General features: G+C 37.9%; 1 protein-coding gene across 2 annotated transcripts in view; it reads left to right on the forward strand.

Moving 5' to 3' along the window:
* pde4d (phosphodiesterase 4D, cAMP-specific) overlaps positions 1–26,550 on the forward strand; it is a 213,213-nt gene that overhangs the window by 31,463 nt on the left and 155,200 nt on the right. The window contains exon 3 of one of the 2 annotated variants that reach the window (XM_030143585.1): positions 11,249–11,487. In XM_030143585.1, coding sequence (XP_029999445.1) covers positions 11,249–11,487 — 239 coding nt within the window. Of the gene's footprint in view, positions 1–11,248; positions 11,488–18,197; positions 18,500–26,550 lie in introns of those variants that run through there. The other variant, XM_030143584.1, reaches the window with a different exon arrangement.

Genomic DNA, 26,550 nt, shown 5'->3' on the forward strand with positions numbered 1-26,550 from the left:
TTTTAAATGTGTAATGAAACTGAGCTTTTCTGAGGACTGATTGAGTATCGAGACCTTCAGGGAACGTATAAGCAATTTACTGCCAGGTTGAGTAAAAAAACCTCTCTGCTTTGCATGATGTGTAATAAAAAATATTTTCACATTCTTACAGAAACTATCTCACTGCTGCAAATCTGGTAAAAATCTCAAAATGTTACCCATCGGTGTTAAATATAAACTTAAAAACAAAAATAAATTGCCTTGAAATATATCTATCATATGTCATGTATACATATAAGTCCGATAGAAGATAACCCATTTTTATTGCCATGAATGCAAACAGTGTCCTTATACGGCGAAGGTGTAAAATAATTTGACATCAGTGGAATTATTTATAATGTGGATACAAAACAATGCAATGAATGAATTATGTAATATTCCTTCTCTGAAAACCAGCCCTAACCTCTAACCCTGAGACATGTGAAATCAGCTGTGAGCAATGTGTACTGTAGGAGATGAACTGAATTAATGTTTACGACCCTGCAGAATACCATGTTTTACTGCTAAGTTGACCAGCTTGCACAGTAAAAACACACAGCCTGGCTATAAATGCCAGTAACTCGCACCATGGAACAATAGATAAATCGTCTCGATGCAGCAGACCTTTTACTAAAACACCACACGGCAAACCCAAGCCTCTTAGAGATGCTCAGATTCTATGTAACAAAATGGCCCTTGTTCTTTTTGTACTTGTACAAGTGCAGATGGTATTCAGTCAGAGGACAGTAAAGAGACAGAGAAGATGTCAATAAATTAAGCCTAAAGATAAGACATCCTTCTGCCTGTGTCTGTCAGAGACATTCAGATTTATTCATATACACTGTTACATGGTGCATTAAAATTCAACTAAATCTGATTTCATACAGTGGGTACTTTTATCAGAGCTGATGGTATTGATGCAGAAGAGGGCAGAAAGAGAGCCACAGGGAAGCCATCAATAAATTGGACCTATAGATAAGACGTCTTTCTCTCTTCTTTCTTTCAAATGTAGTGTTGGCTTTGAGAAAGCTAGAGGCTGCCTACATCCCTGCAGATAAATGGGAAGACTAAATTGTTTTTTTTCCAACCAGGTGATTTACTGCATCTCCTCCACCACAATCTTTCTTTCCCATCTGCTCTGTCTCTTTTTCCCCTTTGTCTGTGTTAACTTCTTTCCCAGTCACTTCGCCTCTCGTTGCTCCTGGGCTTTACCCAAAACCCATTTAAGATTCATTCTCTGATAAAATCAATTGCTAAATTCAGAGCACAGAGATGACTGATGGCACTAAAGATGAAGGGTTGCACATACTGAGCATAGTACAGGTTGCCCGCTGGCTTGAAGTGACGGCAGATTCCTATTTTAATCCAACCGTTTAAGCATTTCATGATCATAGCCTTTGTAGCAAAACCACTCTAGCGGGGTTTGGGTCTGTATTTTGACTCGACTGTGATCAACGCTCATCTTCAAGGATTAAATCCAAACTTGGACTATCTTTTTTTTTTTTTTACTTAAGTTTTTATTGAAATTTTATAAACACATAATCAGCAAAAAACAACAAAAAAGCAAACAGACAAACCTTGCTTGGGTACACTACATGACATGACATTCACATTATTCAGTCCTTCCGCCTTTCAGGGTTCTGTAATCAGTCCATTTATTCCATTTTTTGTCCATTTGTGTTTGTTGTAGTCGCAGCTTGTGAGTTATTTTTCCATTGTATGTATTCCTTCAATAATTGTGATCCATTGGTCCTTTGTTGATGGTTCTGTCTTTCCCCAGTTCCTTGTAGTAGCTGTTTTGCAAGCCACTAACAGTACCTTAATCAAGTATTTGTCGTTTCCCACTACATTTCCATCAGACAAGTTACACAAATACATTACATCACAGAAACTTGGACGATCTTTACTTTAACCCACAAACACCCAGTACTTATTTGTATTATTATTATAACCTTTATTTAACCAGGAAAAAAAGCTAACTGAGATTAAAAATGTCTTTTTTAAGAGTGTCCTGGCCAAGACAGCAGCAACAGAAATTACACAAAATGGAAATCACAGCCATACATCCACACTAATATACATAAACACAATGACAGTCAGTACGAAAAACAAACTTAAAACTGATAAGAACATACATATAAAACATCACCATTATTTTAAAAAGTACTAATAACAAGTAATAAGTATAACAACAATTACAAGTACTACTTTGGTGGCAGTTCCCAAATTAATTTGTCTGTGTAGTTAACTGTTCTTAAGTGATTTATCATCATTTATTATAATATTATCATCTGTATTTTGCATTTTTTCAATGAAAATCAAGTATTTTCCTATTTTTAATTTGCTAGTCATGTAAATCTTCATAAAAGCTCACATTAAAGCAAAGAAAAAGTGTCTTTTTCAACAAAGATATTAATAACTGAGCATAAACCAACACTGTCATTTATCAAACTCCATGGGTTTTACTGTTGAATCAGTGTTGAAGATGAAGGTGTTTCCACATTCACTACGGAGCCTCTGAATGTCCAAATGGGTCATATCTGATGATGATTTAAAGCTGACAAACTACATCTTACCTCAGTTATTTACATATATTAATAGGATTATTGGATGAATAATTACCTCCGCCAAGGAGGTTGTGTTTTTGTTTGTCTGTCTGTCTGTCTGTTTGTTTGTTTGTCTGTCCGTTAGTGTGCAACATAACTCAAAAAGTTATGGACAGATTTTGATGAAATTTTCAGGGTTTGTTGGAAATGGGATAAGGAAGAAATGATTAAATTTTGGTGGTGATTGGGGGTGGGGGGGCCCCCGGGGGGGGGCGCAGACCAGAAAATTTCATCAAAATCTGTCCATAAGTTTTTGAGTTATGTTGCACACTAACGGACAGACAAACAAACAAACAGACAGACAAACAAACCCTGGCAAAAACATAACCTCCTTGGCGTGGGGGGGCCCACGGGGGGGGGGGGCACTGATCAGCCTTGGCGGAGGTCTGCGCTCTCTGAGTGCTTCTAGTTATTAAAGATTTTACATCAGTAGTTTGGGTCTTCATTGGTTAAGTAAACAGAGTGATGCAACATACATGACAATAATGCCACGGAAACTGAAGTAGTGATGACATTTTTTCTAAGACAGGAGTGAAGGGAATGCCTCTCAGCCTGCCTCAGGAAATATTCTCACACTCTCAGGAGATATTGTTATAAGAAAGATAAAAAAACACACACTGACAAACAGACTTTTTTCCCTTCCAGACCTCAACATGTAACTAACATTCAGATAATTTCCTAGAATTTCTGAGCTTATTTCTACATGAAGTCAAGAGCTAAGCGGGACCCAAAAAACAATTTGAGTCATCTCTATCGCTCAAAAGGTCGACACAAAAATTCAGTTTCTGTTAAAAAAAAAAAAAAAAAGAAAAAGAAATGGGTAGCTTTGAAACCCCATGTGAAACACTTCCACCACTTGTATCTTGGAAATGGATACAAATGATAAACAGAATGATCCGCAGAAGGACCAGTAGAAGACAAGATGAACAGCTAACAGTGGCCCGGATCATTTGGCTTAATTATAGAATTGAAGGTTGAAGACACGAAGAGGACTGATTTAGGATGACTGGGACTGTAATGAAACAGAACACTGCCTCACAGTCCTTAGATGAATAAATGAGATGTGCATGTAGAGGAATGGAGCTAATATAGAGCCACCTGCATATCTGAGACGCTTCACAACTAGAATCTTCATCAAAGGCTAAAACCCTGAAGAAAAGATGGTGAGTGCTGTGTTTCTGTGTGTGTGTGTGTGTGTGAGTGTGTGTATGTGTGTGTATGAAATAATTCCAGCTCTCATACATTTTTAACTATTCTCACAAAGAAAAACAAATCAAAGCAGAGTGCGAGTAGTGTTTTCCCATTTGTTATTTATTGGTCGGTCCCTGAACCCGCAAATACCTGTTCTTGTTGTGGGCGCAAAGATTTCAACTGGTGTACGAGCTGACATGATCAAAGTATCATCATGCATCTGAAGTTTTTTTTTTCCACATTGTACTTCCTCTCTGTCTTGGCAGTAACTCTTCTCTCCCACACATATAAGCTTAGCCCTGACCCATTTTGCATTGATTTTTTTACTCCACTCTGCTACCAAAACTACATTAAATGTCCATTGAAACCACATCTTTGTGAAGCGGATGAAGATGTTTTTCACCCTGACACACGCTGAGAGGTTTGCTACCACATATCTGCCCAATTCAAGTTATCTTTCATTAAAGTACTGTAATATCTGAGGGAAAAATGAGCAAGTTGTAGTTTTTTCACGATACTTTACACCCAATGTGAGTAACGGACTATGATCCAAGGTCTCACTGTTTTGACCACACAACTTTATCATGAGGTTTTCGTAGAAGGATTCGATTTTGATATAGAATAGAATAGAATAGAAGTCTTTCACAAAGTTTAGCACAATGATTACAGTTGCTAGCAGATTTTGGCAACTTTAATCACTGCTTTTACGAACTGAGATTTACTCGCCTCACAATGACAGCTGGATTTAGTCTTATAACACAGTCGTTCTCAATTGGTCTGGCTTTGGGACCCACTATCACCCCTAAATGACAAGCCATGACCCAAACTGATAAAAGTTAAACTTCTCAAATTTATTTAATGAAAAGATGGTGTTTTTTGTTCCTGAGATTATACAGAATATCATAGTATGCCAACACAAAAAACAAGTCTAATGATAAACCAAAATGACCATCAGGGCCTGATGCTAAAGAGGGAAGTACAGCGTGTCCCAAAAAAATTGACATAATTTGAGATGTCCATATCGGAGTGACTATATGGTCCGGAAAAAATGATACTTAATAGGATTTATTTTGGACATAAAATGTTTTATTCTACAAATTTCAAATGAAAAATTCTGGGGGATGGTAATTTTATAGTGTTCCAACATTATTACAGATGTTCAGTGTGTGTGCCATTTGTGATGTGACACACATCAAGTCGGTAGTGAAATTCCTACCACACTCGCGACAGGGTTAGGGTGCAGGGTTCTAACAAATTCACTTTGCGCATTCACATTTGACTGAGTTTGGGCGTACTTCAGTACACAGAAAGCCTTTTCTGTTGCAGTAAATGGCATGTTTATTCCTGAAAGCAGAACGATAAAAATGATTACACTTTTTTGAGCAAAAAGAGCAAATACATTTTAAATATATTATTAGGTGATGAAATGATGTCAAATTTTTGGGACACCCTGTATTCCCTTTAATGCTATATTAGGTACATTATCACCAAAACCAAAAAGTGTACTCAGAAATTAAAAGTGCATTCAGTCACTTATTCAAGCATTAATCATAAAACTGACATAACAATCAGAACATTTCAGTAACAGGCATTTTTAACTCACTTGGTGTTTTCATGCAAAATGATTTCAATTAATAAACTGCAGCTAGTGTTTCTTGAAGTTATTTTGTGCCCAGGCAAAGGCCCGCAACCCACTAAAAATGGGTTTACGACCCACTTTTGGGTCTCAATCCACCAGTTGAGAATCACTGTTATAACACATAACACTGGTCTACAAGTAAAATGCTTCCAGAAAAAAAGTAGCTAAACTTTTACCAAATTTGAGTCATTAATAAAGAAAAATTAAGTCAAAAGTTCTAGTTGGTTATAGTTTCTAAGATACAGTCTTGGAACAAAATGTGAAATTCTGAGAATTAATGAGAGAATGGGTTTTATTGAAAAGGAATGTTTGTCTCAGATCTACCAGATGTACCTCAAAAGAATGTCTGCACATTGCAATACATTCACTTTACAGGTTCTTTCTAGCAGAACATTTATAAACCATTTACATAAACCAACATATAAGCGTAATAACATACCATCATATATATTGAAAACATAACCAGCACTTTTGTAATTTGTTTTTTTGTGATTCATCGTATTAAAGTTTGTAAGATTCAGCACATTTAATGTCTGAAGCAGATACTTTCTAAGAAATTGTAGAGCAGTGTAATTTGACAAGTCATCCTCATAAAGCAGCCTCCAGTCAAAGTAAGAGACATAAAGGGAATGAAGAATGCAGTGTACTATTATTTATTTATTTAACCTTTATTTTAACCAGTTAAGTTAGTTGAAAACTGATTGCCATTTCCAATTACAACCTGGCCAAGAGGCAGCACATACCCCCACCTTCACCCAATGTCAGCTGGGATTGGTTCCATCTGCCTTGCAACCTCCAGAGAAATGAATGAATAAAGACGATGAATGAAGATAAGGGATAATAAGCTCAGCTTATTACCACTTTCACCTTTGTTATGAATATAGAACATATGTTTTAATTTAATATTATTTATTGATTTATCTTTTCACAATGTGTGGGATTAGTTTTTTTTTAAATCCACACCATTTATCTTTTTTTTTTTTTTTTTTTTTTTTTTTTTTTTTTTTTTTTTTTACCAAAACTGCCTACCAGTATCTGACCCACACTGAAACAATTGGAGCCGACCCCCAGTGGACTGGTATGTGATGTACATAGAAAGTGCAGTAGAGTCACAGCAGACCAATTAACCTTTCACTGATCCCATTTATCATAAAGAGCCACTTCAGGCACCAGGAGAGACAGCACTGGTGAGACAAACTGACAGACCCCTGACTATGAGCTAGCTCAACGATTAGCTTTCTTGTCTTTTGATTATTTGCATAGTATTCTCCAAGCAGATGTGTCTTGTGTAGATGAGTGTAAGTGTGCTGTGGAATCTGTTTGTTTTACTACAAAGAAGTCTGTAATGAAGAATGTCATGTTTGTCAGCTGTACTCTAATTGACACTGAAGACACTTACTTGTAGAAATCTGCTGTGATAAAAGAGCCTGCAAATGCACACTTAACAGCTGCAGTAATTTAATTTACAACAAAAAGAGCAAAAAGTTCCAATGCAAATTGTTTGGAGGTTCTGCAAAAGTTCAGAGATAAATCTGCATTAACTTCATTAATTTCTCTGAACGATCTTTCATCTGCTCCACCTTCGGTTTGCCAAAAAGACGGGGTTAATCATGCCTGCTCTGCTATTCCCCTCTGTCTACAGCAATAAGTCTAATACAGGTAATTATGTTGGAATGAATGACTCGATGGTTTCCTGGATGAAGATTGGCATCTTGATGGATGCAGAGGTGGATGGGTGGGTGAGGTGTTACTGCTGTACAGTGAAGGGTGAGGTAGAACAGTCACGACCAAGAGGGGAGGGAGAGACAAACTCACGTACACGTATACACACAAACACCCAAGTCACAGTGCTGATAGGTCCTTCTGGTCTAATAGAGATGTATAATGGTGTAAGAGCCAGCGTATAGCGCTAACTGCCAACTGGATAATTCATTTGTTTGCACTAGGAGGCTGAAAGGCTGAATAGGTGTTTTCATCCGACAGGCTGCCCCAGGCCATGCATGCACCTCTGGCTGGCACAGCAAATCAATCTAGTGTGTAAAAACCCGCAACACACTTGATGAAATGAAAATAAGGAAAATGGTTCAGTGGCAAATGATTCTTAGGTTCCTTCTTTGGCTGCTATTTCTGAGATAGGTCGGGCACCTTTAGGTAAATCTGTGCTCTTATCTAAGATATACCTGAAAGTCTCTGTTTGTATGTGAGAAAGGTGAGGTCCTGGTTCTACATATTAAAAAGGCAGATAATGTCGGGGAATCACCTGTAAAAGTGCACCGTAGAATTTTAATGTTTAAGGTTGACCTAAGTTTAGTGGGAAAGCCTTGTTATTCATGCAGAACAAATGAAAACTCCTTGTGGTTTGCAGTAAGATTAATGACACAGAATCTGCCTCAATTTATCACAGTGTCTCACCGGCTCACCCCAGTTGTGTGTGCGTGTCTGTGAATTCAAGTGTGTCCTGAATCAAAGATACTCCTGGAACCACTCAATACGCAAATAATTGATTGCCTCTGTGCCGTCCCTAAGGACAGCATGCCAAAGGCACGACACAAAATTGAACTTCTTCCATCCTTCTCTGTCTGGCAGAATCTTGACTATATTGTGTGAAAAAAAGAACCTCTCGTACTTGAGGCTAATACAAAGTGAGCAAATTAGCATATTAGAAATATCAATTTGCATTAACTAATAGGTTTTCCACTCAAATTGGACTGAAGTCTGATATATTCCAGAAGTTAGAAAGACGTTAATGTATTTGTATTTTAAAGAAGAGGTGATACTGCTGCTGGACCAGCTGTACTAACAGACGAGGCAACTTTTCTTATACCCATTTAATGGTACATTGACCACCTGATGTGTTTGTTCCAGGTGCACTTGCTACTGTAGATTGGGTTTCTTTCCTCTCACAGTTGTTTCAACTCTACGGTCTCAGCTGTTAGATGGCTCCTGCTCCTCCCTTAGCTGTTTTTTTATCTTTACTTCTGCCTTTTTTTCACCTCTCTTGAGCAGGTGTGCTTTGTCACTTTCACTTTTTGCCTCCTCTTAAGTCCTGAACAGTAACAGAGGCTAAATCTATCATACATTTTTTCCTGACCTTTAATTTGTTCAATTTATTTTATTTTCTAGTATAATACATTACCTCTAGGCATATTAGTCATTTACAGTAATAGCAACACAAAAATCCACATTAATCATTGTTAGGATGATGTGAACAGGAATAGAAAGTCCACTGACCATGTATGAAGCTACAGGAAGAAGTTAAACTACACATGGTGTTTGTGTGTCTCAGCAGCAGTAACCATGCCCAGTCATGCTGGAATTGTTACAACATGTGGATTTTTTTTCTGACCACATGATGAAACTTTATGACAGTAGGATTAAAATCTCACACTTGAGCTCTATGGAGTGTCACGGTAGCTCTGGCATGTCCAGTGTCACATCTGGTTCCTTTCAGTCCAGCCCTTCACAACTTTAGTCTCCCTCACCCCACTATATATGCTTTACATCTCAGCCTGCATTCACTCCTTTGTCTTACTTTATTCTCGACTAATGAAGATCTGAAAACCATCTGCCCAGCCTACATATTGTGTTCATTAATTCAAAGGGTGTCAATATGAGGCTCTGTTGGGTTGGGTTTGTGGTCTCTGTTATACTTGTGGGTCCGATCAAGCAAAAATGAACAACATGAAAAAGTAACTTTGCTCACATCACTGATCAATGATCAGTGATGAAGTTTGGGAATTCATAGTCTGGTCACATTTAAAAAGACTGTCTGTGACAGGGTTTTTGCGGGTCATTAAAAAGCATTAAGTCATTAAATAGATTTGTGAAAATTAAGGCCTTAAATGGCATTAAAAAGCATTAAATTCGATGTCCAGAGGTGATTAAAAAATTAAATACACTTGATGGAAAAAAGCATTGTTATTCACGATTTATTTTGCTTATATAAACATTTAATCATTTTGATCAGAAGTACAGTGTTATGACTGACAGGCCTGTAATGCTTGAATCCTTTAATTGGCTATTGTTTATGGCCGATGCACGAAGTCACAACACCAGATGCATGCTCATGCTGTGGCGAAAGAGTGGAGGGAATATTAGCAAATATCAGAAAAATGGGAAAATGCAAGTTTCAGCAGAAGTGATTGGAGGAGGAACTATTCAGAACCAGGTTAAAGCCTGTTGACAGTAAACTGTCATAAAGCTGTATCTGCAGTTGGACATGGGCATTAAATTTGTTTAAAATGGCTTTAAAAAGGGCAATAAAAAGCATTAAAATAGATTTGCTGATACCTGCAGAAACCCTGTGTGAACTATTACAGAGAAATTACTCTTTATTTGTAATTTACCTATATCAGTATGGACCACCACAAGTTGCAAATAACACTGTGTCAGTATTAAATACATTAAATAAAGCATTGTCATTATATCTGGTTTATTGTTTTAAAAAATAAGTCAGCATTTTGGCTGATGCATATAATGGTAAAGAGTTGTCCACGTGTTACTATGGCAACCTGTCTACGTGTTACCACATTCTCATGTCAATAAAACAGAAACTTTTCAATATTTTACTCCAAAATGTATTTTCAGCATAGCTGAACATAATATCTAAAAGGTTTTGTCCTACTTGATATCAATTTTTGTCGAGAATCGCATGTTTTGAACGTTTGCGTAAAACTCAAAAAATTGATGTCTGTTTCAAGTCCACGTGTTACCGAGCAGTAATTTGACATTTTTCACCTAAAAGTTTTATCTCCCCAAATTTTGTTATACAAAATGTTAAAGTGCTTTTAAGTACCTACTCAAATATGAAAATGCATGCATATAAGTTACTCTGCGTACATGACAGAGATTTTTAAACACCAAATGTGTCCTCGTGTTACCGCTTGATTGGACCCTTGTACAGTTTGTTTTCTAGGGCATCACTCAACCAGATTCACTGTCAAAGACAAATGAATGTCATTCTGTGTTATGATGTGAGTATCCTGTCTGAAACAGAGCTACATTCAGCAAACACTGAGCAGTTTTAACTCAGTTTAGGTCTGCAGGTCTAATAAGAGATCCACCTCATCCATACTATACTGGTCCAATGCACTGTGCCACATAAAACAGGAGGGTGATTTCAACATATGTGCAATACTGTTGAAGAAATCTTTGTGAAGTCTTAAATTGTAGCTGGTTCAGGTGAGGTTTATTTACTTGCGATAGCGAAACTCTGTCTGCTGAGTGAATCTGTGGTGAGCAATTTATACAAGGTTCAGTGATAGCTGAACAGTGGATGAGCTTGGTTAATTAAGGCAACTATTGGGAGTGTATTCTTAAGGGTTATGAGAATAAGAACAACAATAGGAACTGTAACCTAGGTGATAATGGGTTAAAGAACAAGAATAGCAACTGTATTCTAAATGATTAGTTCACAGTTGAGGAATTGGATTCTCATAACTCAGGTCTTTGACAAACAGGGTCTTGTTCACAAGTCTGAGATAGGTTCTTAGAGGATTTGTGCATCTTGGGAATTGCATCTTTAACAACTGAACTAAAATGATTTGCTTTTACTCACTAAATTTACAAATCAACACATCTTGCATGGATCATCTACTGTGCATTTACTCCTTGCAAAAAAGAGGTTGTAGTATTACAATGCCTGTTCTCTCTTTTTGGTTCTTGATGTCCTTCTTTTATCATTGCTTCATTTTTTTCATCTTCTGAGAAAAGCCTTTTGGAAGTGTTTTTCTCTATGAGGACTATAGACATTCAGATTCTAATAACTGCCTCTAATTCTATGCTCCTCATGCAGGTTTCAGATGAATCATCGGACTCCCCGGAGCCGGGGCCAGTCACATGCATGGAGCCCTTTATGGTTCGGAGGCTGTCTTGTCGGACAGTCCAGTTGCCCCCTCTGGCCTTTAGACAGGCAGAACAGTACTACTGTGATCGTAAACCGGAGACAGATACCGTCACGGTTCCTCCACGGCCCACTACACTGCCGCTACGCACCCCACCTCTCATTGCCATCACTTCTGCTGACACCAGCAGGTAGGAGGATGTTGATGTCAATGTGCGTACAGTAAAGTGAGCTGCACTGACGGCTTTCATATAATCCCCTTATAGATGCCACATAATATCATAACAGTATTTAGAGAAAATGAAATACATTCAACTGAAATACATACACTAGCTACAGTCTTCATTATGATGAATTATATAAAACAAGGCTCTCCTCCTGTGAGTTCCAATCTGAAATGTAATTAAAAAAACAAAACAAAACTAATGGCTGTTTCATATGTAGGGAATGTATTAATGTTTGATTTGGAAAATGGTCAGTAATAATGCAAAGTACGTTTGATGTGCAGTGGATGAATAGCATCCAAACCTCTGGTATTTAAATTACACCTGGCTCCCTGTTGTAAGGAAAGTGACTCATCAAATTACTAGGCTTAATAGATTTATGTTTGTCACTACTGGCACTTACTAACCAGGGAATGTAATTTCTGCATTTGTGACATGATAAACAAAATGAAAGCAGAAGCTGCATTGCAAATTATAATGGACATCTACCTCTTTTTATTTTTGTGGTTTTAAATAATTAGATTTCATATGATCCCAGTATTTTATTCTTATTTCATTTTATTTATTTTTTTACTGCTCAAGCTTCAATGTGACGCTTTGCTTGACTTTAACTATATACACTCAGTAAGGCCTTTTCAGTCAGGTCACAAACAATTACATGAGAAATCTTCAGTGTTATTTTTAGGATTCATTTACAAGCTCTCCGTGCTGGGAAAACACAACCATATAACAAGTAAGAAAAGATTCACGCCCCACCTGGAGAATTCTGGACAGTATATCAGACGCGGTTAAGATGAAATGAGGTTTGGCAGATAGCGGCCAAGTTTCCACCAGCCAAGTGAATCTCTGAGGAGAGACAGTAACAAACAAGAACGAACAGTTTGTTTGATGATGGATGGGTTTGTTTGTCTGAATTACACTTTGTAAGAAGTTCAGACATATAAAGAAAAGGCTTAAAATGATGTACAAATAAACATCTGGCGGGGACAAATCCCCATTGTCTTGGTTTTGTATTGTACATGGAAACAGACAGCAGAGCTCACCCATCAATCAAATGGAAAAAGTGCTTCTTCGACTTGTCTTTGATTGCCATGACTTGCTTTGAAAGGTTTTGTATCTCGCTCATAAGCAGTGCACTACCTGCATAACCCACTGGTTTGTTGTGTCCTGGATGAAAAGAAAATGCATCAGCTTACCCCCACCCCCCCATACTCTAATGTCATGGATGGAGGGAGCTGAAACGTCTAATAGAGTGAATGAACAACAGGAAAATGAGCTGTGACTTACGTCTTGTTAATAAGGCCTCGGCTTGTTAAGAGACTTTTAATTGGAGAATAGTTATAAGGTTGTCAGAATTCTAACAAGTAATTGACTTGCAGATTTTTTTTAAGGGAACAAAATTACTGGTATCATTTGGCTCTGAATTACATTTCTAGGAGCCCAATTTTTTTCTCAGCTCCAGAATTGCCTCTCTCTACTACAGATATAAAGCATTTTGATTGCAGGAAATACAGCATCAGCTATTTTCATGGTTGTTCCAGACATTTTTCTGTCTGCAGCTGGGAGCTTTAAACATTGTCCTCTAAATCAAAGAGAGAAACTGCTGCATATAATGAAGAAAAAGTCAATACTGAATAATTTAGTTCCAGTTATTTTGATAATGCTAAGGTGTCAGCCGTCACATTCAGACACTTCTCTGAATTAAAGTCAGAGAGAGCAAATTAGTCCCAGGTGAACACAACTGGACTCTATTAAAATGTGTCTAGTTTGGCTTGACAAGAGCATTCTGGGAAAGGACTGTGTGTGTGTGTGTTTACTGGAGTACAAATACAGAACATGTATTGACGATTCTTAACGAACATGGTTTTTTTTTCATGTGGTCTGTTTTCTCTTGGAGCACAGTCTCATTTTTTGTCCATTAGCAGCTAAAAACATCACCAGTCTTTCGTAGCGCATCATAAAACAGGCCTAACAACATTTTTTGATTTAGACACTGCCGGTGTCTTCTCTAATTCAGTTCATTGTCACTGAAATGAAACCATCAATACCAGCTGTGGGTTTTGAGGTATTTGTATTAGCACACGTTATCTGAGACAAGAGTGTGTTTTGTTCACTCCATTGGTGTCTAGTCATGCTTACACTGCAGTAATACTGTGTATGTAGCATTAGCACATTTAGAAAAACTGAGGAAAATGGGTGGTGGATAGAATTGTAAGAAAGGTCATGTATCTAAACTTTGCTCCAAGCTTGACTTATCTATAATTCAGTACGGTGGCAAAGAAGAAATATACAGTTATAAAGCATTAAAAATGGTAGATATGGTAGGCAAAATGGTCCAACTGAAACTTTTGAGTGATTTTAGTGACATTAACTTTGTATGTGGTGAAAATGAGACCATCTGCAGTATTAATGCACGGGCCAAGAAGTGGACGAAAGTAGTGCACTATGTTTCCATTAGTCACTCACATACTATGAATGCAAAACAAGTACTTCTGCCAGATGAGGCCAGACCACAAGTATTGTCTTTCTCTCTCTTCAGTTGCTAGCAAAAACTCCAGGCTACGCACGCCCATGACGACTTTAGTTTAATGTAATAAGAGATTCTGACAGAAGCGCCAAAATATACATGTTTCAGTACAAATGTGTGAACATAGTGCGTTTTGTCATCAGAACTTCAATGTATAAATGATAATTTGGGATTTTTTTAGTGTTTTTTTTTTTTTTTTGACAAGGGTGCATCAGTGTTGGTAATAGTATTAAAAAAAGAAAAAAAGGTAATACTATTGAAGTATGAGTCAATACTAGTTCTATACATCTCAATGAGTAGATTTTTCACAAACCAAGGTATAGAGATCAAATAGAAATGATCTGTATTTATCTTTGTCTGCAGTGTCTGATCAATGCGGAGGACTTTTTTTAAACTTTTAATTAATCATTACAGGTCAGTGTGTTGAACTAATTGGATTCGTTCCTCTTTGTTTAACGTACCTTGAGACTATAAGTAAGTAAATATCACTTTTTTATGTGGCTAAAGGCAATATGTTAAACTAATTCGATATATCAAGAAATAAAAAAATCACAAAATCGAGATCATTTCTCTGAAAAGCTTTGTTGCTCAATAAAAATGCAACCTGTTTGCTTCTTGTATCATATTAAATGTTTATTTGTTCAGTCATATATGGAACATTGATTTAGTAAACAAGATTGCTGAATTTTGCTTTATCTTCAGTTTATGTATGCAGAAAACATTTGGCTGATGTCATAAATCATCTAAAATGTTGAAAATTGAGATTTGCCCAATTCTTCTTTACTGTATATTTTTCAGCTGTTTCTCTTTCTATTCTGTCTGTCTGGATTTTGCATCCATTTTGTCTGTATACAAGGTTCGCGCCAACTCTTAAAAAGTCTTAAAAGTCTTGAATTAACTTGAATACCTTAAAAAAGTCTTTGAAAGGTATTAAATTGGATATGGTAGGTCTTAAGTTATGTTGCCATAAACTTGTTCACTGTATTGAGTTTAAATATGGTCAGGTTGTTACTGGAAATGAGAATCTGTTCTCAACTAACTTGACTGGTTAAATAATGGTTAATTAAATTGATAAATGTGTCTGGGAAATGTTTAAGCTGCAAAGAAAGAAACATTAGTCTACTCAGTTCCACCTGTTCCAACCCGACTATTTATTTTGAAATTAGAAAATGACTGGGAACGGTGGGAATCAAGGCATTGGAGTAAATAAATACATTTTCCTAAATTCTAGAAGTCACCAGCAAAATACGTTTTGCCAGTATGGCTGTGAATTAGGTATTAAATTCTGTTCTAAGTAGCCTTAAAAAGGTCTTTAAAAGTCTGAAATTTAACTTGTGGAAACCTGTAGGGACCCTGTATACAGTCGTGGAAAAAAATATTAGACCATCAAAAGTAATCAAAAACAATGGTTATACAATCAAGTACTAACTCCTGTGTGTATCATGTGACTAAAACAGACAGAAAAGAAAACATGGAATGCCTAAAAGCAGTGTTTTTGGCAGTACACTGCCATAGCTATTGATGCAAGAACTTCAGTGATTTTGGTTATTATCAAGAAAACCATGGAAAATGGATAGATATCAGCTCTGAAATTAAATTCTTATGAGCTATTTTTGTTGTTATCATTATATTTGTCCAAACAAATGTACCTTTAGTTGTACCAGGTGTTAAAATGAACACGAAATTGAAGAAAACAAGGGGTGGTTTAATAATTTTTTCTGCGACTGTACATGTTATTGAATGATTCAATGTGCCATGTTTTGACACAGCTCTAACCCTCAGCTATCAATGGACAAGGTCATAGAAACCAAGCTAAAATTAGTAACAAATAACACTTTTTGATTTTTTGGTTTCCTGCCATATTCTGGTGGCTCCATTCACATACAGTATATTTCTTAAATTGCATTTTTAAAATTTTATTTATTTATTTATTTATTGGTTTATTTAATAGGGACCATGCCCATTTATGAACATTGCTGTATAAAAAAATACACCCTTGAAAATATGCCAGAATTTGTAAAAAAAAACCCTACTTTTTATCTGCAGTCCCTAGGCAGGTGACAGAAACAAGACATAAACTAGCCAACGTTAATACATCACTCGTTCGCAATGAATTAAAAAATTTAAAAATACACATTCACATAATGATGACATAGGCATCATCAAAACAAATGAACAGACAAACAAAGAAACAAAAAACAAATAGACCCAGGATGATCACAGGGGCATTAGCCTATACATTCACCTCTATACTTACATACAACTAAAACGGAGAAAGTGTATGGGCGATGAAATGTTTCTTATATGAACTGATCACATCTGGTCACATTAGCAACGTCAACATTAGGATCTAATATATCCGACGCAGAGAAATTAATCAGTTGCATTATTTTGACATTCTATCTATTTATTTTAAGTAATGGTCTAGTTTGGGAGAAATTGCACATTATGAAATACATACAATACTGTGAGGTCCTTATAGGTTGAAAGCAATGAATATGTTAATTGTGTGTATACAGTTATTCAGTGAAATTCCATATTTGTACACATGGTGCTCCTGAAAAAGATTGACAGGTCTGTTAGGTAGGATGTCATGCTTTGATGTGGCCATACGCAAGGACGTGAGTGACAGTGATTCACACGGATATACAGTAGCTAAGGATGGGTCATGGCACTTCTCAAGGTGTTCTGAGTATATTACATGTACTGTATGTGTGTGTCCCTGCAGGGAATATTCAATTCAATAGGTGAAAGAAGACCAATACACAAGTCCACACTTAAGTCGCCCTTGTGTGCACACACCTACACTCTTATTCCCTATACCTTTGCTGTCCTGCTATGTTTATTTGCTTCCTCTGTTTTCAGTGTCCTTGTTTCTCAGAAGATTACGTTTCTGCTGTTAAAGCCAAAGAGATTACGTTCCCCCCCTCCACCCAGACACTGTTAGTTTGCAGGGTAATGGTCTTGAGCTGCAATGGAAGTGTCGAAAGGGGAGAGGAGGAAAGCAGTCTTGCCTGAAAGTCCTCTTTCTCTGCAGCTCACACAAATAAGGAGGAGGAGAAATGAGACAAAGTGTTTGGAATTTGGCACTTCCCTTTTCAGGGACAGACACAAATCCTGTAGTGACCCATTTTTTCATGAGAAGGTGAGCTTATTATGCATGCTGCTACAAATGGCTTCCTAGTTTGGCATATTCTACCCCTAATTCATGTCTTATTTTTCATCCATCACATCAAAAACTCTTTTTTTTTTTTTATTAACTAGTATGGAGTATTGGATGATAAAAGTGCTTCATTGCCATTTCGTGATTTGGCCACCTGCTTCTCCGTCCACTCCCACCATCCTGCTTCTCACTCTTGGAGTATTTCAGGGGAGGTGCTTTGGGTGGGTCCCTCATGTTTAATGTATTATCCTGTTATATCCCGCCGCTGTTCCTGCAGGGGACGAGAGAAGGGAAGAACAGTGCTGTCAGGCCCGGACGCTTTTACGCATAACGTGCGTCAAATTATCCACAGCCGCGGGTGTATGTTTTTCTTTTTTTTTTTCTTTCTTTCTTTTTTTTTTTTTTTTTCAATTTTTTCATTTTGCTGAAGTTTTTTATAATTGTGGAAAGCGTGTTTTGGATTGTCCTGTGCTGAACATCTGCCGCAACAACAACACACGCACCAGAGAAATGGGCGTGTGCGGACAAAACAGGGAGCATTTGGAAATCAGACTCAGTTGGGAGAGTTTCTCCCTGTAGCGTCACTCAGGGACACTTTCCCAAAAATTAAAACCGCAGCATTAGAGCATCTCCCTCGTGATGCGTAAATGGATTCATCTCTGGCTGAGTGTCGTGTATTTCTGCAGGCCAGTGAGGATAAAGTTGAAGGAGTTAAACTTATTACATGAGCTCCATAAAACAAACCTGGACGTGGGGCATCATTTTGAATAACTAAAAAAAAAAAAAAAAAAAGTTACCACACTTACTCCTTATACTATAACCTATCATCGGGACTATTTTCTTTTGTTTCCCCAAACATCTTAAATCGCAGTGGTGCTAAATCCCCCCTCTTGGCACCCCCCTCCCCCCTAAGGTTATTCCACCTGAATGCGCCCAAACTATTTATTTCTTTAAAATACTAATTGAAAAACCAACGTGGTGAGGAGGATGGACCCTGCCTGCGGGAAAGTGGGGTCGGTGTCTTTGGTGGCCGGTGGCGGCGGAACCGGCGTGAGTGCGAAGGCGCCCAAACATCTGTGGAGGCAACAGAACCAGGCTGCGCTCGCTCCGCTCCACCACGCGCTGGTAGTGCGCAAGAACGACCGCGTGAGACAAAGAGGCTTTTCGGACACCGAGAGGTACCTCAACCCAAGGAACATGGACCGGACTTACGCAGTGGACACGGGCCACCGACCCGGGCTGAAAAAATCCAGGATGTCGTGGCCGTCGTCGTTTCAAGGTCTTCGACGGTAAGGGCGAGAAGGAAACAGTTTTCTTCATCTTTTGTCTCTTTTTTTTTTTTTAAATGTTCCTCTAAGAAGATGGGCGTTGTGCGTATATGACAGACGCGCGAGCGCAAGAGAAGTGCTCGAGCTTGGATTTAGTTCTAACTTTGACAGGGTTAGAATATATTTTGGGTTAGTATTTAGTCGGTGTCTGTTTTAAAGCACTTTTTTTTTTTTTTTTTTTAAGATTTCCAATCGAAAGCAGTCACAACAAATAGTGCTGCAGTGAAACATTAAGGATGGAGAAAGTACGTGAACGACTGTCGATGTGTGAATGGCAAAAGAAAAATAATTATCCTGAGTACGTTTTGTTTTGTGCATTTTTATTTTCACTCTTAAAAAAACAACCCATGGCATTAGTCAGTTTTATTAAAGCGTACAGTAAAATAGCTGACATGCGTTATTTAGGTGGAATATTAAAAAAATATATAATAATAATAATGATAATAACAGTCAACAGTAAATAAGTGATGTGGCCAGTTTTGTCTTTTAATGTTTACGCACATATCTGTTAGAAATGAACGGGAGGCGACCCAAAGCAGGTGACAGAATAAACACATTAAACAGGCAATTATGCACTTTTTAGTCATATCTTTCTGAGGCTGGTGTCAGTTACTAAAGAGATGCTCAGTTACTGTGTTTATCTGAGATGAAACTCTACCCTCTGAGAAATAAGGAAACAGTAGTGATGCTGTACATCGTCACATATAGCCTATGGTGACCATAGTCTGCAGACTGACCCTCACTGCACATGACAGCATGGATTAGCACAGCGGATGTATTATATGACAAGTATGAGATCTGCAAGTATGGAAGCAGCTACTGTAAAAAATGGCAGAAAATCTGTTTGCACTGAGAACAGTTTTAGTGAAAGCCTGCCTGAATGCAGACAGATGAAAATGCAGCTCAGCTCTCAGACAGCCTGGGTGTGTGGGGAAATGTTTCTGCTCTAATTACTCACTTGTTCTGGGAAGGAGGGAGCAAAAAAAAAAAAAAAAAGAAAGAAATGAAATCTGAGAAGGTCATCACAGCTCCCTGGCTTAAGTGACTGTTTCGGATGTAAGTTTCTGTCAGTTGGCTTGCTGTTTCCGTTCTTGTTTAAAAAATGGTTTGGAAATGAATCAAATCCAGTCACTAGTGAGATACAGAGAACTGACTGGTCTAACCCATCTGACAGAATGGTCCCTGTCAGAGTGGCAGAACAGTCACATGGAGGAGAAGCCACAGAGAGTGAGAAGGGGGGGACGAGAGATGAGAGCACAGATGGAAGTGACATTGCAAAGTGGTTTGTTGGACTGAAACATACGCGTGATATTAGAAATAGCATCATTTATATTCGGCTTCATTTTAAACTAAGTGTATGTAACAAGCAAGATGCTCATGCTTTTCAGATTTGTGGGATAAATGATCGAGGCACATTTGCTTCAGGAGGGTAATTACAAATTGATTAACCCAAACAAATCAAATTTCACACAGGAGGCTAATTACATAAGAGGCACATTGGACTACTGCACATATACAGGAACATTCACACCAGGCTAAATCAAATTTGGCCTTATACTCCACAGTCCAGTCGCTGTTGGTCAGTAGCATCATTTGATTTGATTGGTTTGTTTTCATGTACCCATTACAAGTGCGTTTCATAATTCACATTTCATTATTTTCATAAAAGCCCCTCTACCTGGCGTGCTTGTCAATAAACAAATATGCCATTCATTAGGAGTTGGAAGTGTTTAGTATCGCTCAGAAGAGCAGCTGTTGCCAAAAAAGTGGAATTAAAATCAGTGGGATAAAGTCGAGATGCTCAGTTTGCTGCAAAGCTGTGTGACTTACATTGGAGAGATATTACATTAGTGCAAAAATGGAAAAAAAAATACTTGGAATACTGTCTTTCTGATTGGGTTCCTGAAAACCCTGTGTGTCACAGGGCACATGTGACACTATTTAAAAGCCTTTCTGTGTAGTACGAGAACATTCAGCCAATCTATAGCTGCCCGACAAGGGAGACAAATAACTCTAGGCCTGAAAGCTTGTTGGCATACAACAGCATTTATCCACCAGAATTGATATGTGATACATCTGTTGTTTACATCATACTTTTACAATACTTTGTTACAATCTTTGCAATAAAAACAGCTACAGCAAATCACAGAAGTTGATGTAAAAATTCTGCATTGAAATTGTTGCTACAGATCAGATAAATAAGGCAATTTTAAAAATATAGATAGATATAAATAGCTTCTTAGGAGATAAAATAAGAGGAGCTAGCTGCTTACTTGTTGTATGTAGTTGATATCCATGTTACGTATATGTGGAGCGACAGTAACCCCTTTGCTAAGATGAGTGTTGATGTTTATCTGTGTGGCTGGTTTGGCTCAAGGTTCAGCAGCCTCAAGGTAAAACACATCACCCAAATGTGTCACAATATAGGCTTGGCCTGGATGCAGCTCCAGGCTTCTGTAAGACCTCAGCAAGAATCTGGACCATCTTTGATGAAGAGATGGCATTTCTCCCATTCCTATCCTGCTGCTTGCCTGTCGCTGCCACAGGGATGCTACAGGAGGGGGTTTCTTTATCTGTGAAGATGTCAGTGAAGAGTCATGATTTCTGTTCTCTTTCCAATTACAATCAAGATTGGTGACTCGGTGGGTGGGAGTGGAAGTGTCAAAACAAAAAAAAAAAGAAGATGAAACATCTAAGAGTGTTAAAGGAAGGTGTGCCATCTGGACATTTTGTCCCCTCAGCACGAGCAGATTGGAAAACCTATCACTGCACTCCTTTTCTAAGTTGTATTTAATGGTTGTTGATTTTTCTCCAGCCAGTATTCCTCCTCCTACTGTGACTGCCATTGCCAGAGTGAGGTTTTTTAGCCAGAATGAAGCATAACCCCCTAGCTATGTTATTAGATCCCGCGGGGTGCTGCAGGAGCTGCTATATATATAACCCAAGTCACGGCTATAATCACAGTCATACTGCATAGGCTGCGAACCAGAGCTGTAGCACGATATACATGTACTGTATGGTAATATGCCCAGCAGGGGAAAGATGTATGGATCATGTTAATGAACACATTACAATCATACTCCGCACCTTCCCATTAGTAGTGACCAGCCTCACACTTCCTGTATCCTGGATAATGGATTGGGTCACAACTGATAATTGTTCTCCTATTGTTTTTAGTGTCACTATGAATGCCAGGAATGATTAAATTGATGTCGACCGTTTGTCTGGATCATATTGACCTGTTTAATCAGGCAGAAATTAAGGTGTATTGAAGCTTTAAAGAGGAGCATTTGTATTAGGAAGTGACTGATGCAGACACCGTGAGGTGTTAAGCTCATTTTAGTCAGTTCAGTATGCACAGAAGCCTCAGGTGCCCGGGCCATATAATGGGTTATATTTGCAGGTGATAACACTTGGCCTGAGCTTCCCCTGAGCAGTTCAGATACTATGTTTTAAGAGTAAAAGCATAAGAATAGCAATTCAGGAAATTACTGGGAGTGTCTGAATAACCTTTATATGTGTTTTCTTTGAAGCAGAAATCAGATATTTATGTGTCTTACTGATATTACAGACACTGTTCTGTTAAAGAGTAAATTTTTTGCTAAGTATTCAGAAACTATCATAGAACATTTATTGTAGTGCACATTCTTAAAAGTGATGATGGAACATAGAGCCAACACCACTCACTGGAAACCGCGTTAATCCGTGCCCATTTGACAGCAGCTCAGAATGAATATCGGAGGTGTATAGTATTTGCAGTTTCTGGAATAAAGACTGTTAATTGTGTTTTTTTAAAGGATAGAAAGGATAGCTGTGTTAAAAAGTCCAGGCCAGTTAGTATTAGTTCAGATGTACTGACAGTTGAACAGACTGGTGCATTTTTGTTAAGACTGAAGTGACAGCTCTTCAGAAAGAATGTGACAGAAAAAGTGCTGTCATCATTTTGAGGTCAAATTGGGCAATTTTCTATGATCAGTGGAATAATTTGGCTGTGCTCAATCACAAATGTTTGTGCAGGTGAAGGAGAATTCTGCAGAAAAGCACATGTTGAGGAAGTCCTCTAGTCTATTTGAAGGGTTCACATGAGGGAAAATGTGTTCCTCAGGATTCATGAATTCACATGATTAAAACATGTCGAAGTAAAATGCAAAATGTCATTGTCACCATCCCAATCCCATCACCTCATCACATACAAACATGTTCTGCCACTGTTAGATAGTTAATGTTCTCTGTGATGCAGTGACAAGAACTGAATCCGAAATGAAAAATGTGTTTAGAGAGATAAGCCTGCACAAGTAAAAACTCCTGTGCAGAGAGGAAATACTCTATGACCCTGTATACTTTTAAATTATATTCATATTTAGGTGATAGTGAAGGATATTAATTTTGTTGTATCGCTCAGCTCAGTTTCTACTTTCACCATTATTGTGATGTTTTTATAGGGAATAATGACCTGAAGGAAATAACCATGAACACTGGACCCCAAGGTACAGAGGGTTGAGAATGGCTGATTTAATTGAGAACTACTGGTTTTGTGCCAAGAGAATATTGTCACCCTTTGTAAAACTGGACACTCCAGATGCTTCTTTGTGTGACCTCTAGGAAACTGCTGTTGCTTCATACAGGAATTGATTTGTGCTTAAATGGGGCTATCACAACCAGATCTCCAGCTCCTACAGCATATTATATGTGAAGCAGAGGGGACTGGTCATCCAATTTTCCCACCAGGAACATGCATTTATTTTTATAGCCCTTCCCTGGAACCATTTTTTCATTGATCACCAGCTTGGCTAATAAAATGCATGAAAACCATTTTTCAAGGCGAGTCTTGCAAAGGGCTACAGGCCAAAACTCCAGACTGCCTGCTCGATGCTGGGTGATTCCCCGAGTTTTTGGCTGGCTGTAGCAGACTGATCATATTACTCTCAACAGGATGACAAAGAGTCAAGCTGGGCTAGCGACGGTCTGGACTAGCTTATGGTTTTTAGGGAGTCCGGTTATGAATTATTGATCATGTGTGACACTACATATCAAAGCTTGTCAGTATTACAGTTTTAAAGGTACATAGTGTATTGCAGAACTCCACTACTTGTCATATTTCATTAGCAATATAATCATGATGTTGTACCAGTGCCAAAGTACTATTAATAATAAATATTAGTCCCTCTTAAAACCAGACTGCAAGGAAAACACAGTCTTAAGTGTACAGCAGCCATGGCCTATAGTATTAAATCATTGCTGTTTTAATTGTTTTCTATTTGATTTTTTACCTATTTGAAATCTAGATTACTGAGCTAAAGGCATTCTATTCTATTCTATTCTATTCTATTCTATTCTATTCTATTCTATTCTATTCTATTCTATTCTATTCTATTCAGAAGACGGTGAGTAGCGAGTGCACACTGTACTTAGACTCACACCTCTTAAGGTCTTAAAGAAGTCTGTGTAGTGTGTTAATCCATTCAGGTGTAGGAAGGTACAATTATCTGTAAATACCATCTGTCATTTGACATTCAGTGAGCATACACATCAGGTAGTTATCTATTTATCCCTGTATCCTGAATAGAGGGTTGTGAATGGTTGTGGGAATAAAATCGAGGGAAAGGTACAATAGGTCATTAATGTTGAATGACAATAGAATATAATTTTTGCATGATGAACTACCAATGGATTTTATTGATAGTGTATATTAAAATATTGAACAATCAAGCCATGTTTCTGCACTTTGGCTTTTAATCATCGTTAACGATAGAAATATACAGCAGAATGGTTTGGCGGAAGGATCGTAGGATGATCCTTTGACGTAGTATCACAAGCCACAATCTGAGTCACAATTAGTCTCCTATCATGTAAAATAGGCCAGTTACAAACAATCTTTAACAACTTTTTCCCTAGAGTTTTCTAGGTTTCTGGAAGGATTCAGCTGATATGTGATGGCATTTGTTATTGTGGTTATTTGACCAAAAAAAAAGTGAACAGTCTTTGCTTAATATTGCATAACTTGTCGTCAAGAAATATTTAAACTCTAGCCATAAGAAATCCAAAATTAATCTGGTCATGGATGAAGTGTGTGGCATATATGTGACAGCTCACACTGCTTTCAAATAATTACCTTGCCTGGTGGTCTTCCATAGGCCAATTTGTCTTGTCAACCTACAAACAAGCCTTAAAGCAACACTGTAAATACAACGATTTCGTCAGTACAGTGAATGTTAGTGGAATAGTAAAGTCTGGACAGTGCTGTTACTTGCCGTTCCATGGAAAAACAGATTTGACAAATGAAGATGATCAGAATTACTAACTGTATCTATCACATATAAAAACAGTAACATCATTGCTGCTCCTCTAAAGCCTAATTTCCTTGCATCCTCATAGTTTGGTCATAAATTGTGTATTATGTTACAAGTGGACAGTGGAAATGAGAAAGAAAGGAGGGAAATGTGCAACAAATGTATTTTAATGTATGCTTAATGCTTGTTTTCTGTTGTAATAAGTTGCAAAATACACTGCTCAGTGGGAAAAAGTTTATAATGCTGTGAAGCACATTGGTTAACTTAGGTCATGGTAAATTAATGTTGATTGATTGATTGATTGATTGACAGACAGACAATATTTCGCTGGACCACCTTTTGCTTTAGCTGTGTTTCCACCATGTGGTACTGGCTGGACTTGACTCAGATACCAGGTACTATTTCTGGAGACTGTTTCCATTACAGGATACTCCTGATTTTGGAGTACCTAGTTGTCATAGTGATGCTGCCATGTTGTCTGCTCAGGGAGTTGCTGAAAAACTTGCTCGTTGCGTGTTGCCCCATCAAGCTCACAGTGAATCCTTTCATTGGCCACCAAGGACGGAAATGTCTAAACCTCCTCGACTGACCATAGTGTTGTTTTGTGGGCTGTCATCATGGATTAGCCTACCGGTATATTTACTGTAAACTTCTGAATCAGTTTTTTTAAAAATGGAGCGTCCTGCATTGATGAAGCAATGACGCAGTGACAACTCTCTGACCAGTCAGTGGTCTGCAGTGTTTACACGTCACATTTTAGTATCTCTTCACCCGTTTTGGAACCTTGGCTGAGCAAGAGCTAAAAACGTAGTACCAGATTCCAGGTTCTTTTATGTAATGGAAACACAAAAAGACTGAGTCAAATTGAGTCAAGTCAAGCACCACGTAGTGGAAACACGCCATAAGATTACAGGCATTTTTGTCCGTGTCAGTGTTTATGCTACACAGTGTGAAATGTCAGTGGTTGTATTTAGGTCCAGAGTTGCATGAATGTTTTTATCAAGATCTTGGAGAGTCAAACCGCTGTGTAAAGTCTTCTCCATCACATCCCAAATATTCTCCAAGTGGCTCAGGTCTGGACTCTGTAGTGGACAATCCATATGTGAAAATGACGTCTCATGCTCCTTGAACCACTCTTTCACAATTCCTGATGAATCCTGATATTGTCTTGAAATATTTCTGTGTCATTAGAGAAAACAAATTCACTGATGTTCAGACCCAGTCATTCAGTATATTCAAGTTCAGATGACCTCATTTTATGGACACATAAGATTGTTGAACCTAGATCTGACCAAATAAGCAAACCTGGATTATAACACTACCCCCATGGGTTGTGCTGTCGGCACTAGGCATGATGGGTAATCACTTCGTCCACCTCTCTTCTCACCCTGATGCGCCAATCACTTTGAAGGTCAATCTGGACTCGTCAGACCACGTGACCTTTTATAGTCCATTTTTTCTGCTTTCTATAAAAGCTACTCACTGCATCAGTTAGGGTTAATGAACTTGTTTCCAGTTAAAACATATTAGGATTTTGCCGAATTGCTTTGTTTCACTGAGGTGTGAGACATTTGTTGCTGGGCTGTGTACTTGGGCTGCATAATTTTGTAGAAAAGTCATTATTTTGGACAATATTACAATTTGACTCTACCTAATTGTGCACAGATTATCACTCATTTTGATAATACCGCCCTCTGCTCAGTGTCACTGAATCCACAATAT

This window comes from Sphaeramia orbicularis, chromosome 9, assembly GCF_902148855.1.
Source record: "Sphaeramia orbicularis chromosome 9, fSphaOr1.1, whole genome shotgun sequence".
Classification (NCBI taxonomy): Eukaryota; Metazoa; Chordata; class Actinopteri; order Kurtiformes; family Apogonidae; genus Sphaeramia; species Sphaeramia orbicularis.